This window comes from Tiliqua scincoides, chromosome 4, assembly GCF_035046505.1.
Source record: "Tiliqua scincoides isolate rTilSci1 chromosome 4, rTilSci1.hap2, whole genome shotgun sequence".
NCBI lineage: Eukaryota > Metazoa > Chordata > Lepidosauria > Squamata > Scincidae > Tiliqua > Tiliqua scincoides.
In genome coordinates this window covers 45,747,646-45,764,708 of record NC_089824.1, presented here as the reverse complement: position 1 = coordinate 45,764,708, position 17,063 = coordinate 45,747,646, and the positions used below count along the sequence as shown (strand labels likewise).

At 41.0% G+C, this 17,063-nt stretch overlaps 1 protein-coding gene across 1 annotated transcript in view; it reads left to right on the top strand.

Moving 5' to 3' along the window:
* RP1 (RP1 axonemal microtubule associated) overlaps positions 1-17,063 on the top strand; it is a 206,939-nt gene that overhangs the window by 14,706 nt on the left and 175,170 nt on the right. The window contains exons 3-12 of the mRNA XM_066624417.1: positions 4,334-4,494; positions 6,487-6,573; positions 8,288-8,420; positions 10,634-10,785; positions 11,463-11,541; positions 12,699-12,774; positions 13,005-13,081; positions 13,372-13,403; positions 14,913-15,042; positions 15,426-15,529. Of these exons, the coding sequence (XP_066480514.1) occupies positions 4,334-4,494; positions 6,487-6,573; positions 8,288-8,420; positions 10,634-10,785; positions 11,463-11,541; positions 12,699-12,774; positions 13,005-13,081; positions 13,372-13,403; positions 14,913-15,042; positions 15,426-15,529 (1,031 nt within the window). The remainder of the gene's footprint in view (positions 1-4,333; positions 4,495-6,486; positions 6,574-8,287; positions 8,421-10,633; positions 10,786-11,462; positions 11,542-12,698; positions 12,775-13,004; positions 13,082-13,371; positions 13,404-14,912; positions 15,043-15,425; positions 15,530-17,063) is intronic.

Here is a 17,063-nt window from a genome sequence, read left to right as displayed (position 1 = left end):
GATAGGAGGGTGTGGCACCCAGTGCAAGAAATGTGCACCAGATAACAGCTAGCATGCCCTTTGTCTCCTCGGACTTGCGCCAGCTCCGTAGAGTAGGGTAAGCAGAACTTTGCCTTATTTCCCTCTCTTGTTATCCCCCACCCCCGCAGGGTAGAGCACAATCCTTCTAAGAGTGGCTGTGTTGGTGGGGAGGGGGAAGGATAGAAGTAGGCTGTAACACTGAGAAAGTGTGTTCTGTGAAAGGAGCACTCACAGGATCAAGCAGGTATTTTGACCTCACATCTTCCTATCCATAGCCATCTTCCTATCCATATCCAACACAATGCTCACTAGATGACCCTGGCCAAAGGTCATGGACTAATGCTAAGTCAACTGATATAACTTGAATTCATGCTATGTAATATTTTGTGAAATCTTTAGACCTGACAACTGAAGTCACACTCATTTTAGTAATTTTAAAATAATATATCTCAGCTCTTACCTCATGCTCCTACCACAGGTGATGGTGGTTTCTTTAAAGTGACTGAATTTTACTAGTGGTAACAGCTAGCACACAGTGCATTAGTCTGATTTATTAGTACTGATTTATTAGTACTGATTATTATTGTAATTATAGTAGTACTATAGTACTGATTATTATTAGTACTGATTTATTGGTCTGATTTATTAGTACACAACAGAGATCCAGTGGAGCAAATACTGAAGTTATGTTTTCACAGCAAGTCAATCAATGAAATCCTATTGGGGCACCATGGCAGAATTAACAGGGAGCTTCAGTATTCTCCATATAAGGCATGCCAACTGCAAGTAATCCTTGGTAATTTCTGTTAGGATGCAGGTTATTTTACTAAGCACTATGTCATTGTCACACCATATCATCTTCTATTGCTCTGCCTAGTCAAGAGAATCCCCATTATAATGCATTGCACGGACAAGAGAAAAGGTACATTAGACAGGATTTGGGGATGCTCAGGCCTTATAAAACTTAGATAAACAGGCTATGGACGAACTACTGTTGAGCAGCAACTGTGGTCAGGCCCTACTGCATCCCTAACGAAATCAGGTGCACAATGCCATACTTACTGCAATCCTAACTTCTGCTAATCTCCTAAACTCTACTCTGCTGCCCCCTTCCCTTTTCCGAGAGTACCTGTTGACTGGCAGGAGAGAATCAGTCCAAACGAAGCTTCCCAACTTGGTAGTTGCAACACTGCTATGGCAGCATTCTATGCACCAGGGAGCCTGGAGAATGTAGTTATTCTGTGGAAGGTACCTTGGACCCTATGCCCAAGGTTATTTGTGGCTGAGATGCATTTGAACGTGTAGCTTCCAGGGCACCCACTATCCATAGTATTGAGTTGGGCATTATGGAGAACTGCAATTGCTAAAATGCATGGCAGGAAAAATGGTAATTGGACAGAGAACTTGAAAGACCCCTGAGTACAATGACTGTTGAGTTATCTACAGCACAATTTTTTATCATCAGTGGCATTGCTAGGGGGGCTGCGGGCCACATTGGGTGACATGCAGGGGGGGTGACACCACTAGTGACCAAAATCACTAAAATTGCAGTTTGTAGGAATAATGCCACCATGTTATATACCATTCGATGTGTGATTTACAGCAGAATGCAAAGAAAAACACTGGTGTGAACTATATCGATTCTATCAAAAGTTACGGCCCAAAAAACCAGAAAACCAAAATGTAACTGACTTATGTAACAGAAAAGTACATTTCCTTAATTTGAAACAGACGTATGAGACTGATTGTTTGAATAAGCCAATGAGACGTTGTTATGACACGGCATGGAACCAATAAGGTGTTAGTAAGGTGACACCCTGGGGTGTGTGTGTGTGTGACACCAGTAGTGACCAAAATTGCCAAAATCACAGTTTGTAGGAATAATAACATCATGTTATATATCAATCAATGTGTAATTTCATGCTGAATGCATGAAACAAACCGCGTTGAAACATCTGTGTTCTATCAAAAGATATAGCCATAAAACCAGTGGGGGCAGGGCAATGGTACATCACTATGCCCAGCAACCCGGGCGCATGGAAGGAGGTCCATCATGGGGGTGACGCACTGGCCTTCCACACAGGGTGGCACAAACCCTAGTGGTTGAGAAGACTAAATATATGTAATGCAATGCACTCTTTAATGAATAGCGATTAAATCTGGGAAACATTCCTTCCTTTAAGGGTGCAGAGACATCTGTGCCATGGAATTACAGGCTACTATACATCTTTATCAAATTCCCCTTCCAGATGCACATTGCTCCACTAGAGCAAGTTAAAAGGAATAAAAGAATCCACTGTCATTTACCTTTTAACTTGTAATTCCTAGAATCAGTTTCTTTGCCTTTTGTCTCATGGATATTGTGAAATCAGATTGAAATAATGAGCATAAAACTCAATTATAACTAGTCAAGAGAATGATTTAATAAAAGCAAATCATACAGATCTTATTGGTGCTATATTATGAACTTAACAACTCATTTTAGAGGTGCAAATACAGGGAATGAATACAGAGATGTAACGTGCTAAAACAGAAGCTGATAGAAAACCATCTTGCATCCGATGGCAATAATTGCTAAATGTATTTGTGTTAGTAAGCCATAAATGGCAATTGTGCTGGGTACAGAACCAGGGAATGGGCTTCTGCAGAATGTGAACCTAAAAGGTAAACAACGTATCCAGGAACATTCATTTTTGAAGAAAGACCTTGGGATCAGAAGGGGAAATGGAGCTGCGTTTGAGACTCAGAAAGCCCAAGAGCCACACAACCAAGACAGAGGAGAGTAGTAGTTGAAAAAAAACCAGGTAGGGGAAAACAGAAGAAGTCAAAAAAGGCAGTGGAAGAAAAAGCAGAAGAAAATTCATGGATGATATTTGTTGTTACTATATTGTACAATGAGTCATAGCAGAAGATGACCAGAAGAGAACGATTAGTTGGCTATGAAACTAAGCCTGGCATCCCCTGTATAGATAAGCAGAAAGATACCCAAAGGTAATGGGGAAGCCAGTTTGTTGTACATGAAGGTAGTTTGGTAGAGATCCCTGGCTGAACTGGAGTAGGTCTTGATTGAAACTCAAAGTTTCTGACAACACAATTCATTCTTCATGTTTGTTTCTTCTGCTTTTGATTCTCCATGCTGGTTCTGAATCTGATTTTCTTCTTTTTGTTGCTGAATGAAAGGCCAGATTATTCAGTATATAAATTACTGCCATACCCATGCTAGAACCCTTGCTATTGTTCAATTCTGAAACTGGTTTTATATGGAGACATTGATTCTCATTGTGCTGGCTTCTAGAAAATGCTCACAAATTAAAAAAAAAAACAAAAAACAACGTATCTATGAAGCCCTATACTGCCTGGCTTTAATGTAACCCTGGTTTCTCCATATATTGGAGTGGTGCCATCTGTTTGTGGTGATGGAACAAGTCCTCATTTTCCCATTTTCTTGCACCATGCAGATAACATCTGATATGAACCATACATTGCACAGAGATCTACATCTTCTCTGAGATGTAGTTTATGGGATTTCTTTTCCCAAAAGTAAGAAAGAGGATTGTGCAGGCAGGTCTATAATGTCTGATTCATGCTAGATATATGAGTGGTGAAGGAGAGGAGATAAGCTTGCTCCTCTCTACCATGTGAGGATGGGGTCAGCCCCAAAAAGTATTAAAAAGGGGACAGCATAAGTAATATCTTTTGTTCTATGAGTTCCTTAAGATTTATGGGGCGGGAGGCTTCTCAGTGGTGGTCCTGGCTCCCCAAAGCACTTTATTTAGTTATTATTTAAAATCATATCCATGAGTGACTTAAAGCAGTTTATTAAAACAAACCACCAAGCATTCCGCACATCATAAATACAGTTGTATACAGTATCACAAACAAAATTGTCCTACAGCAGCAGAATAGCAGAAAACCTAATAAAAAAGCCTTACCAGCAAGAAGTCAAACTTTAATTAATAGCCCAACATCCAGTGTTGGAGCCCAAAAGGCCTCTCTGGAATGGGCATCCATAAAGATGTCACCCCTGAAAAGGCCCTACTCCTCGTGGACATCTGCAGTACTTCTTTGGCAGAGAAATCCAGACCAAGGTTTGTGGTTTTGAGTGGGAATGCAAGAGGAAGAACATGTGAGCAATGGTAGTTCTTCAGGTATCCAGGTCTCTTCCAGCACCTCTAATTGGGTCTGGAATCATGAAAGCAATGAGGACAAAGCTTTGGGATCAACTCATGAAGACTGGGTCCCCTCTGGTCAGAAGAACACCTAAATACCTTTAAAGTCCATTAATTATAGTGTCCTTTTTATGTTTCTGCAGTTGAATGGAAAGTAATAGTCCTTACCAGTGACCTACCATCTGCGAGTACCACCTCACAAGTTTATGTAACTCTATATGGGGATCAAACTAATTCAGATGCAATCTTTCTGTACGGAGAGGGAAAAAAGGTGTTTGAAAGAGGAAACACTGATACTTTCACTGTAAGTAGTAAATGTTGAAAAGATGGTTTGTACAACAGTAGCACATACTGTGAAATTAGGACCCACTTTTATTGAGCTAACTTTATTTCTTAAATCTTAGCTATAGGATACAGTTTAGTGGTTCTCTGCCTGTAGAGATGTAATATACATTTTTGCAATATCCCTGTTTTTCCCAATTCTTTTCTGTTCATTCTGTGACTGCTCAAATGTTGCCATCATGTCAGGGCTGATTCACACAAACATATTTCTCAGATATGGCAGCTTGAATATGTGGAACATATAGATAACAAAAACAAGCTATTACTGACAGAATTGGTTTATGCAATTCCCATCAGTGCAGATGTCCTTAATCCATAATAATTGAAACTTGATAAATAAGGGGTGGGGCAGTGGGGAATGACAGGTTGTTCTCTGGTAGTCTTCACTCTTCCCATTCATGTGACTTTTTTGATCTTTGTGTTTGATACACAGAAAGATCTTAATGTTAGTCATGAAGGCATTCAAGATAATAAATTACCATCAACATCATTATTGCAGCTTACACTGTCATTAAGTAAGTTGTCTAGCGTCCCAAGACAATGTCTAATACCAATTTATCAAAACATCATAACATATGATTTGCTGGTTGAGTGTGTTAAATGCTGCATTGATGCCCTAAAGCTGCAATCCTATATACACTTACCTGGGAGTAAGTGCTATTGAACCCAGTGGGACTTATTTCTGAGTAGACATGCAGAGGATTGTGCACTAAGATTGCTAAAGTGATCCTTTGTTTGCAGCAATCCTAATCACAATGGGTTGTATCCAAAGTAGTCGTGACTGACAGCCCAATTCTATCCACACTTTCCTGGGAGTAAGCCCCACTGACTGTAATGGGACTTACTTCTGAGTAGACATGCATAGGATTGGGCTGTAAGTCCTGTTGAGTTCAATGGCTCTTAGTCATGATTCACATTTTTGGATGCAATTTGTTAACTTATTTAGTACTAGGAATTTATCTTGCAAGTAAATGTACTTAGGTTTGCAGCCTTATTGTTAGAACCACTTATAAAGTACTTTCTCAGCTAGATGCTCTACAGAAAGTAAAAACCATTACCCAGATATTCTCCCACAATAAGTACACGACACACAAAGAACATAAAGGTTTATTGATTTGTTTATGTTTATTGATTATCTGGATAGAAATGGGTCCGTTGCAGCGGGTCCTACCTATTTACTATCCACTTCCCTGTGTGGGCATCTAACTTGGAAGAGACTGTTACCTGCCTGAGCCCTCCAGGTGTAGCTACTCTGACTGCAAATCCAGGATAACCTAGTAGCTCTCCCAGCTTCCTCACCACGAACCCCTGTGCACAGTGGGTCAAGGAAGCTGAATTGTTCTGCCTGCCCTGCACTGGAGGGACACTAAGGCTGGGATTACAATCAGAGCCTGACGGTTTACAACTATCATCCCTGTGCTGGAGAGCCCCTGGAATCTGGCTCTGGTTGTTGCCTAAGAGCAGGCACTATATCCCAATCTCTCTTCCCTGCCTTGCACTATCCTGCCAGGCACGGCCTACCTAGTACTAATTTTACCTTCTGCCCAATCTGTGATAGGTAACAAACAAACAAACAAAAACCTGTCCTCCTTATGGCAATGTGGAGCAAAAAATTCCTGATTGTCCCCCCGAAAGGAACTAACACCCAGGCATCAGACTGAGTATAATGATGGCTGGATAGGGTCTTTGAGTCCACAAACAGAATGGTACCTGCAGTTTGCTGTGTTGTAGAAGGGGATCTACTGCTGGACTCTATCCACCAATGTTTGCCCAGCAGCTTTACTATGTGTTGGGGGGGGGGGGAACTAGGCAAGTTTAAGCCCCACACTCATAGTCATGTGGGCTGAGCAGCATTCTGAAAAAAAAAAAATTGCTTTATGTACATATGAAACTGAAGCTCCTGTAGCAATTTTGTTTTCATGAAATTGGGTAAAATACTGTACTGTTTGTGCAGATTCACACAGAAGACATAGGAAATCTCTACAAAATACGGATAGGACACAATAATTCTGGAGAAACCCCTGCCTGGCACTGCAAAGAGGTGAGCTCATTCCTTGGTCTCACAACCTCATGAATAATTTTCTCTGAAGGTCATAACAAATTTGCCATGCCACCAAAACGCAACAGGGGTTATTCACATGCTGCATGCCCACATATTTACATAGCCGCAAGGATGGAATGACATGTTAGTATGGCTGAAGAAAAATGTGCAGAAATAAGCAAACAGATTCTTAGGTTTAGAACAGCGGTCTCCACACTTTTCAGTACAAAGGCCGCATCGTATATTCTACACATTTTTGCAGATAGAAAAAAATTCATATTTATAAATGAATGAATGAAATGTAAATGAATATAATCAGCATGATGTGATTCAGAACAAAATAGAAATGTGACTATTACAAAGAAATAATACTATGCAAAAACTGAGAAATGATATATAATGGGTAAAAATGTCAAACATTAGCAAATGCTCTGACCAAAAAAAAAAAAAAAAGAGAAACTACAGGCCAGATAAAATCTTATGCTGAGCTGGATTTGGTCCTTGGGCCATCCACCATGGCCTAGTTTGGCAATCCCTAGTTTAGAATAAAGAAACACGAATCAGGTTGGAGAATCAGTCTCCAGGTTTGCAGCGTATCTCCGTGTGAAGCTGCTAAAGAGGATAAAGCCTACTAGTGATATTCAGTGTGGTGGCAGGACTTCCATGCTGGACTTGGACAAAAAGCCCCCAGATTTGAATCATTGTTTAGTCATGCAGCTTGCTAGGGACTGTTGTAAAGAATCAGTGACATGTTACCATGAAGGGAGAGGTGAGGAAACCATGAGGTGAGGAAACAAGGTAAGCAGAGCCAGCCCAGGACTTCTGGACATCTGAAGCAGGCCTGCTAAATGCTGCTTCTCCAACCTGGTGATGTGCTAGCCTCTGCTCGTCGCACTTCCTGGATTGGAAAGGAAATAGCGAAACAGAGTGGGAAAGGAAATGCAGAGGGAAAGAGAGTGGTGGACTAGAGTGTCCAATGCTCTAATTCATCACATTTCTACTTTTGCTCCATTCCCCTCTGCTTTTTCTAATCCAGGGGCTGGTAGGAGGAGAGGAGACTTGTGGGTGGATGAATGAGGGCACTCCTTGCCAACCTGCTTCCAAATATTCAGAAAGAGTTGTCTTCTGTAAGCCACACATTTCAATGTTAAGAGGTCCTCAGTCCATTGAGTATTGGTGGGTACGCACTTATCCCTCTCGTACTTTAATCCTAGTATTTTTGCTACAGGCACACAGTTCATTTCTGTTGTCCTGTAGTTAACTTCCATGAAATAGGCACTTAATTAAAAAGAACATAAGCCTCAACAAATATGAATGATTGTTGTAATATAAAATTAACGCAGCTAAAGATTTCTTCTGAAAAGGATTATATCACCGTGGAAGACCACATCATTCGTGTGCGTATTGCATTAGGCAAATTACAGTGAGATTCTTTAGATAAACGACAAGTATAAAGGTGTCATGGTGCCCATTTGACTTTAAAAATAATATTCTAGTGAAATTAATTGCAATTTAAGTTCCACAGATATTACTATTATGGCAGTTAAAGCCATTTTCTATTGATTATATAAAATATCTATCCAGGGATCCAACCCTGTACTCTATATTTCTCTAAGGTTTTGAGTATCATATTAAGCAACATCATGTATTTATAAACAAATATAGTATAATTTTAAAGAAAATGATGACACAGACTCTGTTGCTTGCATTTCAGTTACAAATGCAGAATCTTGTAACAGGGGAACAGTTCGCTTTCCCTGTCCACAGATGGCTGGCACAAGACCAGGAAGACTGTGAAGTCTGCCGGGAACTTCCCGTTTTACACCAGAATCAGCCCCTCCTCCCAGGTAGGAAACATGAAATAACAGTGGGTATATTTGATGAGACAGTTGTATTCGGTAAGACATAACCTATGGCCAATTTGAGCATAAGAAACGTTTATTTAGAAATTAGAGGTAATAATTTGTATCTACATGTAGAGATATCAGATAAAGTCCTAAAGCCCCCAATCCTCTGCTGTGGTTTTGTTCACCCAGTGCACTGTTTAAACACAAAAACATAGTCACATTACACATTCCATGTTACATCTAGTTGACCTCTATCTGAAAGGAGTTAGGTAGGATTGGACTGTTAATCTCCAAACTAACTCCCTGTGTGGCAATGCAGCCATGCCAAAGGGGCACTGCATTTTGTGGGGGACTTTCAGGCTGCAAAGTCCTCCTTGGGGTAAGGGAACATTTGTTTCCTTGTCCCAGATAAGCCTTTGCTGCCCCATTGGTTGTACTCAGATCTGTGCCAGCTATGTAACTGGTGCAAGTCTGAATGGACCCAGGAAGGCGGATGGAGGTTAGGAAGGGAGATAAGATATTGGTGGCACTGCTGCCACTGATACCATCCTCTTACCACTCTTGATCCACCCTACTTCCTGCTCCAGTCTTCTTCCTGTTACTCCCCTTCCCAGCCCCATTTCCCTTCCACCTGCCTCTTGACCCCTGAGTTGACTTGCTGTACTGGGGCTTCCTTCTTTGTTCACTGGTGCACGGACCTGGCCATTTTCTGCTTGCAACAAATGTAAAGGACCGTATGCTGCAAGAATACTAGTTTCAGCAGCATAAGGCCTTGTTAGATCAGTCTGCAAGCCAGGCCCTATCAGATAGGAGCTCATTTTCTCTGTTGATGTTGCTTAAAATATTGTACAGGTTAGAGAAGGTGTGTACACATCACTTCACCTTTTTTAAAAATGTCCACACACCTGTCATTAATTAAAAGACTAAGCATTTATTCCTGCAGCCTGGCAGGAGGGACCATTTAGAGTCTCTTTTATATTTAGTAGGAGAAGAGCAGCAGCTATCCCTGCCCATGACAGCACAGCATCCCTCCCAGTGTCTGGTGTTTCCCTTGTGTTTATTGTGAGCTCTTTCAGGACAGGGAACTATGAACTATTTTTCACTCAGTTCATTTTGCTTTGTAAATTGCTTTTACATGAATTTTTGTTGTTGTTGAAAAATGTATATAAATATACTTGTGTATATATTATATGCACAAAAGTGTATATAAATATTCTAATTCAAACTTACTGGGCCACGACACCCCACGTGGTCAGGTGCTGGCATCGTGATCCACCTCCAAAAGTGGCTCCCATGTCGCACTGGGCCCAGGATGGTTCCAGAGGCCTCGCGGTTTTCATAAATACCTCCAAATGCAACCAGAAGTTGCAGTCACGAAACTGGCATTCTGAGGCCCTTGGAGTCCACTGGAGGCCAGCCCAGACCCAGTGCAATGTGGCTACCGGAGGTGGATTGAAGCGGCCACCAATTTAGAGCCAAACAGACACAAAGGTGGGAGGGTAGGCCCAACTTATGACACACTTCCACAGTTTGAGAAGCACTGTTCTTTATTATTAATAATAATAATCAGCAGCAGCAAAGGCACTTTGCAATCCCAGTGTAAATTTAGCCCTTAAAACAAAAAGCAGAGTATAACGAAAGCTATTAGCCTTGATCTTCTGTTGACTATTATCTGTGATAACTCCTCTTGCCAACAAACACTTCATCCATTAGGGACAGGAAACATTTTCCCAACCTCTGGGTTCTAATAGTCAATGACAAATATCTAACTAAACTTCTTTAAACCCCATTGACTTATCTGGGGCAGTTAACACATGGGGCATGCTTAACACTCCCACTGAAATCAATTGGATTTACAGCTGCTTAACTTAGAGTGGATTGTGCCTCTTCTATTTTCTGTTTCATTTATATTTTTGTCAAATAAACCAGCTCAATCAATATAGGTCATCAGTTGTCAGCTACCTAGAGACAGGTAGTAAATGCTGATGGATACACAACATTTTCTCCCAGTGGAGATAATCTACATCTAGAAAAAAGCTTGTACCCTGTCAGGAATGAAGCAAGAGTTTATTGTGTCATAAATGCATAGGTGAGTAACCAACGGCACATCAAACGGCATATCACAGGAAACAGCATGATTACCTGTGATATTGAGTGACATATTTACGTAGCAGATGCAGTTGTTTGCAAGAGGCTGATTTCCCCCTTTTCAGTGGCAGCGTATGAGGTGCATGTGGTGACAGGGGATCTGTGGAATGCTGGAACAGAAGCTGATATATACATTTCAATCTATGGAGAAAAAGGTGACACAGGATCCCGACAGCTGCACAAGTCAAAGAAACCCAAGAAATACGTAAAAGGACAAGTGAGTAAATCAAAGCCAGGTCTCTACATCTTCTCAACGATCTCTCTCACCTTCCAAATTACTGTGTATATTTTGAAGGATCAAATGAGTTCAAATAATACAGATTTCTTTGTATTTCTTTTCTATAAGCTCACTTGCAGCAGTATTGCGCTTTAAGTAACATATCAGTGGCCATGGTTCATCATACAATGTAATTATGCAATCTATTCAGAAATCCCATTGTGTTCAGTGGGGAAAGTGTGCATAAGATTGCAGTCCGCAGTTATGTATTTTATTTTAACTACTATTAAGACATATAGATTTGTGCTTCAGTCAAATGTCTTCTAAAAAGCTTTGGTACTGGATTTTACCACAGCTCACAGTTTGGGAACCACTGCTGTAAAGTAAGTATTATTTCCTGCTCCCCTGCACACCCACACTCACCTCTCCGCCGCCCACACTCACACTCACCTCTCTGCCGCCAGGTGGTCCAGGCGACCTCCTGGCTGCGGAACTTGGACCCAGTGCTGGGGCTGACCAGTGTGCTGAGCTCAGGATTGGGCTCTAAAATAGATTGCTCAATGCAGCTTACTCCCAAGTAAGTGCACATAGGATTGAACTGCTGATCACTATGATACATCAATTCTATATCCGTATCACAAAAATATGACACACGTTTCCTAAATCTTTTATTGCAGACTGATATCTTTGCACTTGAATCTGTGCACCTTGGACATTTGCATAAGATTGTTGTAGGACACAATGGACTTGGCTCAGGTCAGAACTCAATACTCGTTGCAGATCCTACCTATTTACTTACCTGACATAGAAATGGTGGTGTGTATTCACCACAATGACATGGATCCATAACCTACGACAAGGAGGTGATGTGAGGAAAAACTTGGTGGATCATGTCCACTTTCATTTGTGAGAGTGATGACAAAAAAACTTACTTCTTCAATTTCACAAGTGATTGTCTACACAGTGCGTACATTGTTTTCCTTTTTATTTCATGTAGGAAAATGTCATATTTGAAGAGAGCAATTAATTTTCAACTATATACTGCAAAGTGCCAAAGAATCTGTAGTTTTGGTTATGCTTTGTACTGGGCGTTATACAGTCACCTCCAACTGGGGTGACTATTAATGTTTGAACCATAAGTTTATTATGCTCCTGAAATACGCCACAAAATTTCAGTGCCTCATAATGCTTTATTGTGGGAGAGAATGTTTTGCTATTATTCTGTAGTGCAGAGGAACAGTTCATATCTGCACATTCCTTATTTCATTTATTCCACATTTGATGACTGGCAGGTGAATGTGAGAACTGACCCCATTGAAAAGAATTGGTGATGTTATGAGACCCAGTCTATATCATTCACATGTGCAAAGTCATCACAAGATGTTGCAGTCATCAAGTATGCACATGGATGTATGATCCATTCCTTATGCCCCAATCCTATGCCCTGCCCCAATGCAGCAGTGCCATGGAGGTGCATGCTACTTCCAATGATGGAGGAAACTATCAGGAGGCCTGATAGCCTGTATGTTGCCTTGGACCTATACCAACTCTATGGAAGTAAGGAGAGTAAGGAGCCAAATGAGGGCAATAGGATATGGTGTGCATGTTTGCTGCCAAGATCCACCCCCTGGCTTATTCCCTGCCTCTTGCCCTCCTTCTGATTTGCCCCACAAATCCCCCTACCTTCCCTTCTCTGCCCATGAAATGCCACCTGTGCCAATTTACTGGCACTAGCCTGGTCTGGCAGCTGCAGTAATATGGCTCCAATGCGCTGTTGCTAGGCCTTTTACAACAGTGGGTCAGCATCCCTCTGTCATAAAGAAGAGCATAGTACTGGTCTGTATGTTATGGTTTGTTTGAAGGTGCAATGAATGTACAATTTACTAACAAAATCTTTATCATTTTTTGCCTAGGAAATGGTTGGTTTCTGGAGAAAATTGTCATCAAGGATCCAATTACAAACTCAGATTATATGTTTGCATGCCACAGGTTTGTGGAGTTTATAATTTAGAACAGTGGTCTTCAACCTTTTTTGTGCCATGACCCAAACAAAGAAAGAAATAAACAAAACAAAACATGAGACTAGAGACCCCACTATCAATCCTGCAACCCCTCCCAGGACCCTGTCCTCCCATCCCACCCCAATCACTGCATACTTCCTGTCCTCATGAGAGAGAGAATCTTGCAATGATTATAATGTTGTTACTTTTCCCCCCAAGGTGGCTAGATCCAGGAGAAGATGATGGCAAAATTGTCAGAGAACTATATGCCATTGATAACAACACCTTTGCAGCCAGTAAGTATAAAACAAAACCATTTCATGAGTTATGGCAATACTTGATTACTGAGGCCCACAAAAAGTCTAGACATGGATTTCATAAAGTCAGTTGCACATTTTAGTGTTAACTAACCCAAAAGTAGTTTCTTTGGCATTGAAGGCTAACAAAAAATGACTCCAAAGGCCCAAGCTAGAACAGTCTCTTTGGATTTACATGGGATGGAAGTGCAAGATAAATACTTAAATATCATTGATACTAACAGGCTGCTTGAATTGTTCTCATACCATTTCTTTTTTAATTTCTTTAGGACAAGAGCTAGAAATCAAGAAAACAGAAATGGTAAAGATCTACTCTGTTAAGATCTTTAAGCAAATTGATTAGACCTGTTTGAATCATGCAGAAAGCATGAATAAGTAAAAAGCATTGCTTTGGTTTAGTTTATTTCTTCATGTGTGCAATGCTTTTTCACGGAACTATAATTCACTAGCAGAATATGTGCTTTGTGTGCACATGTTCAAAAATGAAATCCCTGACATTTCCAATTAAAAGGATCTCAGATTGCAGAATGAGAAACTCCTCTTCCTGAGATGCTGGAGAACTGTTGCTGGACTAAGTCTGAGGCTGCAATTCTATGTACCCTTATCTGGGAGTAAGTCCCATTAAACTCAGTGGGACCTACTTCTGAGTAACATGCACAGGATTGGGCTGTAAAACTTGTGTACATGGAAGAAAGTCCCACTGAATTCAATGGGGCTTTCTTCTCAGTAGACATAAGAACATAAAAACAGCCCCACTGGATCAGGCCATAGGCCCATCTAGTCCAGCTTCCTGTATCTCACAGCGGCCCACCAAATGCCCGAGGGAGCACACCAGATAACAAGAGACCTACATCCTGGTGCCCTCCCTTGCATCTGGCATTCTGACATAGCCCATTTCTAAAATCAGGAGGTTGCACATACACATCATAGCTTGTAACCCATACTGGATTTTTCCTCCAGAAACTTGTCCAATCCCCTTTTAAAGGCATCCAGACCAGATGCCGTCACCACATCCTGTGGCAAGGAGTTCCACAGACCAACCACACACTGAGTAAAGAAATATTTTCTTTTGTTTGTCCTAACCCTCCCAACACTCAATTTTAGTGGATGTTCTGGTGTTATGTGGAAGTGTAAAGAGCATCTCTCTATCCACTTTATCCTTCCCATGCATAATTTTGTATGTCTCAATCTTGTCCCCCCTCAGGCGTCTCTTTTCTATGCTGAAGAGACCCAAACGCCGTAGCCTTTCCTCATACGGAAGGCACCCCAGCCCAATAATCATCTTAGTCAGTCTCTTTTGCACCTTTTCCATTTCCACTATGTCTTTTTTGAGATGTGGCGACCAGAACTGGACACAGTACTCCAGGTGTGGCCTTACCATAGATTTGTACAACGGCATTATAATATTAGCCGTTTTGTTCTCAATACCTTTTCTAATGATCCCCAGCATAGAATTGGCCTTCTTTACTGCCACCGCACATTGGGTCGACACTTTCAACGAGCTGTCTACCACCACCCCAAGATCTCTCTCCTGATCTGTCACAGACAGCTCAGAACCCATTAGCCTATATGTGAAGTTTTGATTTTTTGCCCCAATGTGCATTACTTTACACTTACTTACATTGAAACACATCTGCCATTTTGCTGCCCATTCTGCCAGTTTGGAGAGATCTTTCTGGAGCTCTGGATCCTTCTGGAGACATGCATAAGGTTGCAGTATAACTCAGTATTAGGTGGCTTTGTGTGTCATCTTTTGTGCCATGATGGGTGTTTTTTTGTTTGTCTTTTTACTACAAATGAATTTAACCAGTGGGTAGCAGAAAAGTGGAAATTTCAGAAAGGCAACACGCTTCAGTTCTATAACAAAGTGACTCATGGCTTTATACATCTCAGTCCAGATGGAACGGTGGATGCCCTTGGGGACAAGAAGGACAAATATGGTAATTTTTTGGCTATTCTTTGTGAATGCTCTGTAAACTCACTTTATATCAAACAGAAAATGCTCCATAAATTCACTTTATAGCAAACAATACTGAGGTAAACCTAAAAGAACAGTTGATTGTTCAAATGCAATGTTTCATTTTAAATTATTTTAAATCAGTGAAGAAAAAAAGCCCACCCCTCAAATTTTTTAACAGACATAAACTTCTTGGTATCTTTTGGGATAAGAGAATAAAAATAACATCCAGTTTATTTATGCTCTACTATCTTAAAATTAAATATGGTTTACTAGTAATACTATTACTTATTAATTTAATTTTTTAAAATATGTACAGTGCGTACTATGAGGCAACTAATCCATTTTCCCCCTTGAATTCATTAGGTCTCTTTGATGTAACCACCAAGAAGGGAAATGCGTTTGTATTTATATGCCACCCAATACCACATCATGCCCTTGCCCTTGCTTATGGCTCTGTCACTGGAATGGTATGCAGTTGCTTAAGCCTTTTTTGTGTGCCCATTATCTTCTGCACTCTGTTATATAAAGTTGTACTGAAAATATAACAGGGCCTAAAACAGTATTTTCAAAAATGTGTGACTTACAGCAGGTGCCAAAGCAGACAGCACTATATGCTATGGTGGAGGAGGGTTGATGCTTGAGGAAGGCAAGGGAAATTATTTTCCCTTAACCCTCTGTAAGCTCCTCAGTTGCATGTGGGTTTCCATGGACCTGTGGCAGCCATATAGCTGGCACAAGCTCAAGGAGAAAAAGGGGGTGTGTTGGACGGATCCAAAGGGGATAGTATCCCAGTGCACATTGCTTATGCTGGGATACATCCCCTCCGGCTTCAATAAATTGTCTGCTCTCCCCTCAGTCTGCCAGAAATGCCATCCCCAGCCCATGAAATGCCCCCCCATCAACATACCAGGACCTGCAGAGCCTCTCCCAGCTGCTGCCATGCTGTGATGCCACTTGCCATCTCTCATAGCAGAAGCATGCAGCAACATGTACCATCGAAAGAGCATTTACCGTAAAGCATGTTCTGCTGCTGGAATGCTAATTCTGGCAGTGGACCCTGTCCATAGGATTGGACAGTAAGCACATGAAGACATTTTCTAACTGTTTTTTGTTTAAACATTTGGAATAAGAAGGACCAATTTACACCTTACAATAAGTTCATGATTGGAACCTGCTTCCTCAATTCCCCCACCCCAAACAGTAGTTATAAGGGCCCCTGGTTCATGACTAGAATTGCAGTGAGGATGAAGGGACGGCTTTATCCTTTTGCACCTACTATGGCTGTGATTAAGCTATCCTCCAGGAGCAAATAGCTGCCACAGTGGGAGGGAGGTAGTGCAGGCAAGGGACAGAATCCCCTTACCCCCTGAAGTCCTGATCTTGATTAGCACCCACTCCCACAGCTGCTATTTAGGGGTGGAAAAAGAAGCAGGTAATGACCAGTCACATATTTAAACAAAGTACTGTATAATTTTTGCTGTAAGTACTTTGTTTGAGAGTGGGATTGAAGGTGACACCTTCACCTTTCACGTAACCATTCTCAGAAACTGCTGAGTAAAAGGTTTTGTCCTGCAAATGTATGGTACTGTTGTACAATATATAAGATGGGGGGAGGGAAATATATTCAAAATTTAAATGAGAAGCTTGTTTTCACCATTGCAAAATAGCAATATATCCTTCTGTCATGTTTTCCTGCTGAATAATTCCCTTCTCAACATTTTTACTACATTTCAAAATCCTTGAGAGTCCTTTGGGTGGAAAGGATGGGGTGAAAAATAACATGAATAAATATATTCTAAAGCCTTGCCTTTATGTGTGGCTGCAAGATTTGGCAATTGAGATGCTGGCAGAAATGTATGTCCATCAGATCAAGATAAAGATGGAGGGCTTAGGGAATGATCCACATGTATTGAGGATGCAAAAAAAAATGAAAGTTAGCAAGGCTAAGGGATGATTCTATCTACAAAGTCTTTATTCCATAGAAAAATGTTTGTTGTCTGC